The sequence below is a fragment of the Kryptolebias marmoratus genome, linkage group LG9 (genome assembly GCF_001649575.2).
Source record: "Kryptolebias marmoratus isolate JLee-2015 linkage group LG9, ASM164957v2, whole genome shotgun sequence".
Classification (NCBI taxonomy): Eukaryota; Metazoa; Chordata; class Actinopteri; order Cyprinodontiformes; family Rivulidae; genus Kryptolebias; species Kryptolebias marmoratus.
In genome coordinates, this window is record NC_051438.1 from 3,412,010 (window position 1) to 3,422,497 (window position 10,488).

At 37.8% G+C, this 10,488-nt stretch overlaps 1 protein-coding gene across 1 annotated transcript in view; it reads left to right on the plus strand.

The window, feature by feature from the left end:
• Positions 1-10,488, plus strand: part of slc7a11 (solute carrier family 7 member 11) — a 42,315-nt gene that overhangs the window by 3,546 nt on the left and 28,281 nt on the right. Inside the window, exons 2-5 of the mRNA XM_017438249.3 lie at positions 1,004-1,130; positions 3,050-3,165; positions 5,017-5,142; positions 9,022-9,121. Coding sequence (XP_017293738.1) covers positions 1,004-1,130; positions 3,050-3,165; positions 5,017-5,142; positions 9,022-9,121 — 469 coding nt within the window. The remainder of the gene's footprint in view (positions 1-1,003; positions 1,131-3,049; positions 3,166-5,016; positions 5,143-9,021; positions 9,122-10,488) is intronic.

Below are 10,488 nucleotides of genomic sequence, written 5' to 3' on the forward strand. Positions count from 1 at the left end.
GCAAACCAGTTTCCTCCCCAGCTGCAGCTGTTTTGCACGTCCTGCAGTGTAATCCTCGAACATAAACGCATCGACAAACACTTTGTGTCAGCAAAACATGTGAGGAGAGCTGCAGACGAGGGACAATCCAGAAATGGTCATGAATGTCAGTTTAGAAGCTATCAAAGTTCTCAAATAAAGCACCTTTTGAGAATGTCAATGTTTGTTGGTAATTATCTTACAAAACTAGGAAGTATTTTTGGTTTATATATTAAAAGTTATGTTTTTTTCATTGATTTTAGTAAAACACAAATCACAACTTTTCATTGCAACTTTTAGGAAAATGCCCCGTGAAATCAGGCATTTTAGCCCACAACAATCACAAAAAATGCAGTGTTGCTGACAGCTGACAGCAATCCCCAACACATACACTGAGTGCTAACCAGTTGCTAAGTTTTTTGTTCAAATTCACCATAACTATCATGGCAAACACAAAAATTACTATAACTCAGCTAATTTAGTATTTAATTTTAGAGATACTGAGCTAAAGATTTTGTTTTGTGGTAGCTGATAGTCATTCCCAACAAATGCTATGACTGAAAAGATTCCTCAGTTCTTTAAAACTAAGGAATTGTCTCAACTAACTAGATGAGACAAGGTTTGTTAGCAAAATATCTCATAAACAACTGGACATGTTTTGATGAAACTCTAAGAAGGTAAGTGTGGGGTGTACATCAACAACTGATTATTTTTATAGTCTGTCCAATTCAAGATGATTGCCACAGCTATCTTATCAAATAACACAAATGGTAATAATTCTGCCAAATTTACAGTTATTGGTTATTGAGCTAAACATTGCTGTGGTAGTAGCTCACAGTCATCCCTAGCACATACCCTGAGAACTTAAAGGTAAACACACCAATTTCCAGGTAATATCTAAATTTCTTCATGAACTTCCCAGTTAATTTTTGTTGACATTTTTTTTTTCGGACTCATATGACTGCCATATGTTTTATTGTTGCAGGAGCACTGTCCTATGCTGAGCTGGGAACATGTATTAAGAAGTCTGGAGGACATTATACATATTTACTGGAGTCATTTGGACATCAGATGGCTTTTGTTAGACTTTGGGCTGATCTCATTGCAATCAGGTAATACCTATGTCCTTCATTCAACTCTGTTACTGTGGTAGGAATTTTTAGAAAAAAATAAAGTTTTTTTCAATGATTTTGACCTAAACTTGATGCAAAATAAAATGCAATTAAGTAAAAAATATGAATAACATCTCCAAATGTAAAAATACAAATAAATAAATCAATTAAGGTCTGGCATTCTTTGGAGCAATGCATATCACCCGCCCCCTTTCTTGCCAGAGTTTTGGACAGGATCATCTTATGTTAAGAAAAGGAGATAAAGTCATTTAGGTCAAATCTTTGAAAAAAAAATGTTATGCAAGAATACATGTGATATAATGAGATACCAGTGAGAATATACACTATACTGTCAAAAGCATTCACTCGTGTCTCTTCACACACATATGAACTTGAGTGCTATTCTTATTAATCCATAGGGTTAAATTTGATGTTGGCCCACCCTTTAAAGCTATAACAGCTTCAATATGTCTGTGAAGGCTTTCCACAAGGTTTAGGAGTGTTTATGAGAATGTTTGTGTCAGGTTTTTGTTTTGGCGGTGTGTTTCTTTTTGTATTTAGTATTTTGATTCTAGTTTCTTTTGGTTTTGGTTTATTGTCTTTGTTGTTTTCCTGTTTGTTGCCCGTTCATGTCATCATTCTCCACTAATCCTCAGTCAGCTCTTGTTTACCTGCCACGCCCATCTCCACCTGCCCACAATTGTAATCACTCACCTGTGCCCACTTCCCATAATCATCCTCTGATTTAAAACCTGGTCATTTTCTCCACTTCCCCGCTGCTTCATTGTCTTTCGTCTCTGGTTGTCTGGTTTCAGGTTAGTCAGACAAGTACCGTTCTCCTGGCAACTGCCATACCCAAACTCGGCCATCTGACTGCCAGACAGAGAAGCATGATTCACTCCAGATAACAAGTCTCTACTGCTTTAGAGTCCAGTGGTGGCGTGCTTTAATACACTGCACCCAACGCTTTGCACTTTGTGGATGCAGCTGCTCGACCATGGAAACCTATTCCATGAAGCCATTTAGGCACTATTCTTGAGCTAATTTGAAGGCCACATGAAGTTTGGAGGTCTGTAGCTATCGACTCTGCAGAATGTTGGCGACCTCTGTGCACTATGTGCCTCTGCATCTGCTGAGCCTGCTATGTGATTTTATGTGGTCTACCACTTTGTGGCTGAGTTGCTGTCATTCCCAGTCGCTTCTGCTTTGTTATAATACCACTAACAGTTGACTGATGTATTTAGTAATGAGGAAATTTCATGACTGGACTGGCATCCTATTACAGGATCACGCTGGAATTCACTGAGCTCCTGAGAGTCACCCATTCTTTCACAAATGTTTGTAGAAGCAGTCTGCATGCCTAGGTGCTTGATTCTATACATCTGTGGCCTTGGAAGCGATTGAAACACATGAATTCAAGGATTTAGATGGGTGAGGGAATACTTTTGGGAATATAATGTATGTTGGGGAGAATGGGACTCCCATAACAAATTTTACTAAATACCTGTAAAATTATCTGAGTTATAGTCATGGATTTATTTGCTGAGGTTGCATAGCAGTGGCAGCCATCTTGAGTGCAAGTAACTTCAAAAGTTAATAAGTTCTAGATGTATATCCAATTATTGCCTTTTGGGACTTAAAATAAAATCTGTCCTCAAACAAACTTGCACACAGGCACAAAAAAACAAAAAACTATTGCCTGTTTTTTGCATTTCTGTTACAGGCGATCGAGCGATAATGAAATGTTAAAGACTTGCAGCTAGTTTCTGAGCTAGCTGAGTGCTAGTGTGCTGTTCATACATAATACATCAATAAAGAGCAATAAAATAATGTGGATGTTCCTGATTTACAAATGTTACAAAGGGTTACAAACCTCAGTATTGATGTGAAGTCTAATCAGAGTGTACTGTGTTGTGCAGGCCTGCAGCCATGGCAGTCATTTCTCTGGCCTTTGGACAGTACATACTAGAGCCACTCTTCATGCCCTGCACCATCCCTCCCATGGCTGTCAAACTGGCCACAGCCATTGGCATAAGTACGATCAAAACAAAAGCTTTATGTGACATCACTGTTACAGTACTTTAGAAATACTTACTGTTTCTGAAGAGTTGTGTGTTGCTCTGAAAATGTTGACTGAGCAGTTAGTCAGAGGAGGAGGTGGAGCACATGTTGAAAGAGTGTTATCTTTGTCTCACCAGATGTGTTCCTAAAACACATGATCTTACCAGAGGAAAAAAAACAGTAACTGTTTCTAAACTTTTTCTAAAAACAGCTTGTAGTCAACATAACCTGAACCCCTTAGGCAGAGTTATTACCATAACAGAAACAGCCAAACAGGAATCCCAGCCTCAAGACATAGTGTAGAGATTTTAAGTGTTTTTATGTTTTTATATTGACAATGTAGTGAGGTCTTAAAATCTCAATAATTTATTTCTTGACTACATTAACAGAAACATTGATTTTTAAAAAGAATAATTTCTTTGCAAACAGGGTTAGTATTTATGCCATCATAAAAAAATGGAAACAAAAAAATATAGTTTAATTTTTTTTTTTTTTTTAATGTTTAGTTAGCCAGCAGATTGCATCAGTCTTCACATTTTTGAAATCTACCATCTTGAGCAGGACTTTTGTGAAACTGGATAAAAGCTGACTCCATTTTTAACAGGAAAAAACCTCCAGCAAAACTAGAACCAGGCTCAGGATGAGCAGCCATCAGCCTTGTTTGGCTGGGGTTAGAGAGGACAGGAATGGGATGCATATAAACACAGAAGGATTGGTCCAGGTGCGGTGTCTGTGGGAAGAAAAAAAAAAACAAGAAAAACAGGATTACTGACAGCAAAAATTACACGTATAAACATGGAGAGTAAAATGAGACATCAGCAAAGTGAGGAAATGTGATCAGTTTGCCCTCCAGCAGTCTAAGCCTATCGCAGCAGAACTAAAGTATAGCTTTGGACACCCAATCCAACCCTAAGTTTAGGATTTATAAAAAAAGTAAAGTCTTAAACTTAAACCTAACAGTACACAGATTGTCAGCCTCATGGACAGACACTGGAAGTTGGTTCCACAAGAGAGGAGCCTGATCACTGAAAGCTCTGTCTCCTGTTCTACTTTTAGAAACTCCAGGAACCACAAATAAACATGCAGTCTGAGAGTGAAGTGCTCTGTTAAGGAAAAAATATAACAATAAGATGTTTAGTACAAAATAGAGACCAGAGACACCCAAGAACTGTAAAGTGTAACACAAACTTATTTGAACAATTTAAAGATGTCAGTGTGATCACAAGTTATACTTGAGCTGGATTAGTATTTTAATTAAAGTAAGATGCACTATTTTATTCAGTAGCACTGGACTCAGTTAACAAGTATTTTTAGGGATAGACATTTTAAGGACAAACATTCTTCAAATGTATTGGTAAATATTTTATTTTTTTAATTTTTATTTTTTTTATATTTGACTCCCTCCTATACCCCTGTGCTCCCCCAAATCTGGCATGCAGATTTGGTTGCATATAAACCTTTTGTGACTGATTTCAAGATAGTAGTTGGGAAAGGATTGTTGTAATAGTTTCGATACCAAGAGACCCTGTCCATTGTGAAATATCTCTAGCATTGTGTTCATGCTTCAAATGTAGTGAAGTGAATTAATGTTAAATTTATTTATATAGCACCTTTCAGCAGCAAGGCAATCCAAAGTGCTTATGTAAATGTAAATTCTGTCAATTAGATAACCCAGCCAGAGTCATGACTGAGGCAGACTGAGATTCAAGCTTGGTGTTCAAATTTTAAAGCTTTATCAGCATTCTGTCCTAGCTATGCAGAAGTTAATCTAATCTATCGGTTTGAAAACTAAATCTGCTGTTAATAGCTCATTTTCTTCTTGCAGCTTCCGTTATGTACCTGAACAGCATGAGTGTGACATGGACAGCTAGGATTCAAATCCTGCTAACTCTGAGCAAGTTGCTTGCTATCACTACCATCATAGTTCTGGGGATGTACCAGCTTTTTAAAGGTAAGATTCCTACACCATCACTGCTTCAATTAGTACCATAATAATTCTCTTTTAAGATCAGAGCCACTGTGATTCAAGAGGATGTTTAGTGTTTCATGTGCTGCAATGTAGATGGGCCAATAAATTTAGAACTTTGCCCTTTGACTCAACTCTTTCTTCACCACTATAAATGGCAAATGGCTTGCACTTGTATAATGCTTTATCAAGTCCAAAGACCCCAAAGCACTACAGTCAGTCATTCACCTATTCACACACTGATGGTGGTAAGCTACATTGTAGCCACAGCTGGCTTGTAGCTTACCACCATCAGTGTGTGAAGGACAGCCGCCTTGAGGCAGACTGACAGAAGTAAAGCTGCCATTACACCAGTGCCACTAAACCCTCTGGCCTCTTAGCAGGTTTCACCAGTAGGTAAGGCAAGTGAAGGGTCTTGCCCAAGGACACAACATCTAAGATAGACAGAGCGGGGGTTTGAACCAGCAACCCTCTAGTTACAGGATAAACCTCTAACTTCTGAGCCACTGCCACCCACAATAGACTGAAGCAACACCCTCATTACTCAGAATGAAGCCCTGATCCATTGACCCATTTCCCACTCCACTCTACTAACACTTGTGAACAAGACTCCCAGATACTTGAACTCCTCCACTCCAGACAGAGACTTATCGCTAACCCGGATGGAGTATTCTTCCTTTTTCCAGTTGAAAACTATGGCCTTGGGCTGCTTCTCATCCCTGTCGCTTTACATTGCATGCTGAAGGTCATGGCCTGAAGACACCAACAGAACTGCATCATCTGTGAAAAGCAAAGACGAGACCCTGAGGTTTCCAAACCAGACATCTTCCTCTCCATGACTGTGCCTTGAGATCCCGTCTATGAACACCACAAACAGGACCAGAGACAAGGACAGTCCTGGCAGAGTCCAACCTGCATTTTGACTTTGTGACGAGGATGCTGACACATCTCTTGCTTTGGTTATACAGGGACCAAAAAGCTCTTAAACTAACCCATACTCCCACAGCATGTCCAACAAGATGCCAGGAAACACGGTCATAAGCTTTCTCCAGATTTACAAAACATGAAGACTGGAGAAATAAACTCACAGTTTTTGCACTGATTGTCAGCCAGGAGGCCTTCTATAGAGAGTTATGCGACTTTACAAATCAGGTCCAATCTATTTAATTTACCGCATGTGGACTAAAATAAAGGTGTAGAAACATCTCAGCAGAGATCAAGAAAAATGAGAGGAACCTGAACCTTTCAGCTGTTACAAAAATTCTGAATATAAATAAATGATAAAATTCAGTTTTCAATTTAATTTAAACAGCTGTAGCATCGGACTGCAGGATAAAATAAAAGTGAAAGGGGGTTTGAATACTTTCTAAAGCCTCTATACTGTAACTGTTGTTCAGGAGCACATTGTGGCTTCACACAGAGCACTCAGCTGCCTTCTTTTGCCTCACAATGAAACATGTACTGTAAATATAACCTTGGAGACCAACAGCTGCTCACAGCAAGATTCATCTCGAGTATTTCACAATGTCCTTAGCAGGTGTTCTTTGTCCTGTGTCGGCTATTGACCTCACATTTAAAACTGGAAATTTATTTTGTTTGCTTTAGAAGCCTAAAACTGTATATGATGGTTTTGTGGGATTTATTCTCTGTTTCTTGAAGCAGTATATTAAGTGGTACAAAAATTTCTGTTTGTGTAGTGTCAACAGAAAAACAGGTGTCTCAGATTTATGGACATTCTTAGTACAGAGTTGGAATGTTGACTTCCCAGTCTGAGTGACTGGATACTGAGGACAGTTTTAATCCAGATAACTGATTTCCCTCAATTTGTCCAGTTTCCATGTTCCTTTAAGGCTGTTTCCTTCCACCTCAACAATGGGAGGGTGCAGTCAGTGTATTCTGAGCTCAGCGCCATCCAGACTAATGTAACTGATTTGAAGCCAGTAAATTTTATGTCATTAACTTGTATCTCCAGAATGATTTGGCCTTTTTTAAAGTGGATAAGATTTGCATAGCTCACATTTTCTGTTGCCTTCAGTCTGAATATAGAAACTGACTGAACAGTCTTCACAAGCAAATTTGGACTTCTGGATTTTGTTTGTGGATGTGTATGTGAGAATACCAAGGTCAGCCAGAAGATGGATGTTTTTTTGCAGGGTCTTGACGAGGTCTGCAGTCACATATGAAGAACACAGTGGGCTCATCAGTACACTCAACAAAATGTGATTGTCCACAATGAGTATTCACAGGTTTATCATTGTGGTGGCAGTGTAATGAGGTCCTGAGTCTTGACTCCAGTGTATTGAGGTCAATGATGTGGATTTGGCTCAGAGAGGTGTAGCTAGGTTGTCAAGAATTTGTGGCAGGACTGGCCAAAATGCTCTCATGCCTTCTCTACGACTATGATCATGACAAAGTCATGGAAACAACTTATGATAAAATAGAAATACATTATTCCAAATACATGATACCATGACAGAAGCACCATGCTATCAGGGCATGATCTGACACAATTTAAGAGTGTTATAACTGGATTGGCATATTGAGTGTGGTAAGAGTAAAGGGGAGTGTTTTGGGGATGCAGAAAATAGCAGGAAAACCCTATTTGGTGAGTACTAAGAGCATAGCAGCATCACGATTGAAGAAGATTCTCCAAATTAACTGTGATCCAGCCATGTTTTAATCAGTTGTAGGTCAGAAAAGAGTAGAGGAGTTAACATCCAGTGTGAAGGGGAGTGTAGGGAATATTTGCATTTGGATGTTAAAAATTTTTTGAAATCTTCCACACTTGAATAAAGCAGCATGATCACGAAAGTAGTGACATGCAGATGAATTTAGCTCATTCTATTCATTCTCAATGACTCCACTGAAGCTTGGAAGATAGTATTGCTAAAGTATTTTCTGCCATTCTAATTAATTATAAAGTAACCACCTCCTTTGAGGTTTGCTATTTATCACTGATTGCTATCTCATTGTAAAGAAGTTATAATTCAAGAGAAATTAATTATTGTGAGTAGATTAATTGCTCCTTCACACACAAGTGTATTCTTTTTTTGTCCTGTCATGGCATTTCAGGCATAACATATAAAGAAGATGGCTGCCTACATGTACCATAACAGATTTGCTTTACAAAAAGGATATCTCAAGATAAAATCCTAATTGCATGATTTACTTTATTGAATCAAGACTGAATCTGGCATCAGAGTAGGCAGGCCACATTATTGTAATAGTATCCTGTTTGTATGACCTTCAACAATTAGAATTGTTTGTGAATTGGCGTGTGACGTGGGTTGGTAAGCATGTGTGTAACAGAAAGACAGAAAGATTGACTGCATGCATCATATCTATCTATCTATCTATCTATCTATCTATCTATCTATCTATCTATCTATCTATCTATCTATCTATCTATCTATCTATCTATCTATCTATCTATCTATCTATCTATCTATCTATCTATCTATCTATCTATCTATCTATCTATCTATCTATCTATCTATCTATCTATCTATCTAAGAAGGAGCATGGGAAGCTTGAAAAATACCAAGGGGTGAAAGAGTTAATAGAGAAGTTGCAGAGACCCTTGAAGACTGGAAGAGTGCCTTCAACAGATCGTAGGAACAACCTCAGAGATCTCTGTCCAGAAAAGTACAGTCCTAAGAACAGCTAAGATACTACGTAGAACCCTCAAGCTCCCTGGCCTCTGGGAGAAGACCCGACTGAAATGGAATGGCCCATGTGGAAAAATAGGGAAAGCTTGGTGTTTTACACACGTGTGTGTATACATTTTATATATATATCGCATATATATATGTTGACATGTTTACTTATAAGTCAAAGTATATGTGTGTATGTCTACATGTTCAGGACAGACCCAAAACTTTGAGAATGCCTTTGAGCTGACCAACTTTAAGCTGTCCGGTATGCCGCTGGCTTTCTACTCTGGGATGTATGCCTATGCTGGGTGGTAGGTATGGTCCTCACACAAATAACACACACTCTACAAACTCACAAATACAAAACACTAGACTTGGTCTTTAAAAAACAAACTATACATTGATTTTTACAATTTTGAGCACAACCAAGTAGAATTTACATATTTAGTTTTTTTCTATACGCTCATCTTTTCGAACAGACTTCCAAAATGTGTATATTTTTAATCAGTCTTTTAAGTTTTGGGTATTTTTATTTTTATTCATCTAAACAAACTTGACTAACAACTTTTAGCTTAAAAGAACATAACCTATTAAAACAAAAGTTCTAAAACTATTTCCTTTAAAGCTCCAAAGAAATATTTTTGCCAAAACCTTTGTTTTGTCCAGTGGAACTCAAAAAATTTCATGAGCTATTTTTTACTGCTGCTGAAGGTTCAAAGCCTAATGAAAATGGTGGTTTATGTGTGTTGGACAAACTTTACTGTCTACTGACTCGTGCACATCATGCTCTAAGTTTAAAATGTTAGGTTGCAGTGAAGGCAAACATCAGTTTAATTATGTTAAAAGGCATGCAGTGTTTTTTTTTCTTTTTTTTATCAGGGCTACTACTAACCAGATGCACTGAGAGAACTATTGGACTCTGGATGATCAGGCCAGACACTGCCCTAAGCTGTGTCATTTTTCCAAAACACAGTGACACCTTTCAAAGGCAGAGCAGAGCACACAACCACTGAAAGTCACAAGTCTGAATGAAGCAAAGGCAAAATTGTGTCAGCAGCTTGTTCAAAATGGAAAATGTTTTATTTTTAACTGAATTTAGTCACCAGGAACAATTTAAAGTACCAGAAGAGGTATTATTGAGAATTTACAAATTGAGACACACCCAGAAAAAAAAACCAATCTTTAAGAAAATTGGACTTTTCCCTCACCAACTACACAATGTAACTGGATTATTTTAGTTTGCTGTTATTTTCCACAACACCTGAGTTTGATAAAACTCTGTCTGAGTATTTCCAATTCTCTTTTTACAGTTCAATTGATCATTTTTATATATTTTTTGTTGCACAAGGTTCAAAGCCTGATCAGAAAGTGAGCTCTGAGTTTCTAAATCCTGAGCCAAGTGACATGATTGTTCCTTAAGTAATATCAGAATCGATAGAATAGATTGTTACGGAAGCGCATTGCTATCACGCAGGAAAAAAAAAAATCCGAACGCTATCACGTTAAAACGTGATACGTATCTTGTTTAAACGTGATACGTATCTTGTTAAAACATGATAATTATCTTGTTAAAACGTGATACGTATATTGTTAAAACGTGATACGTATCTTGTTAAAACGTGATACGTATCTTGTTTAAACGTGATAATTTCATGTCCAGGAAGTGGCGGTATTATGC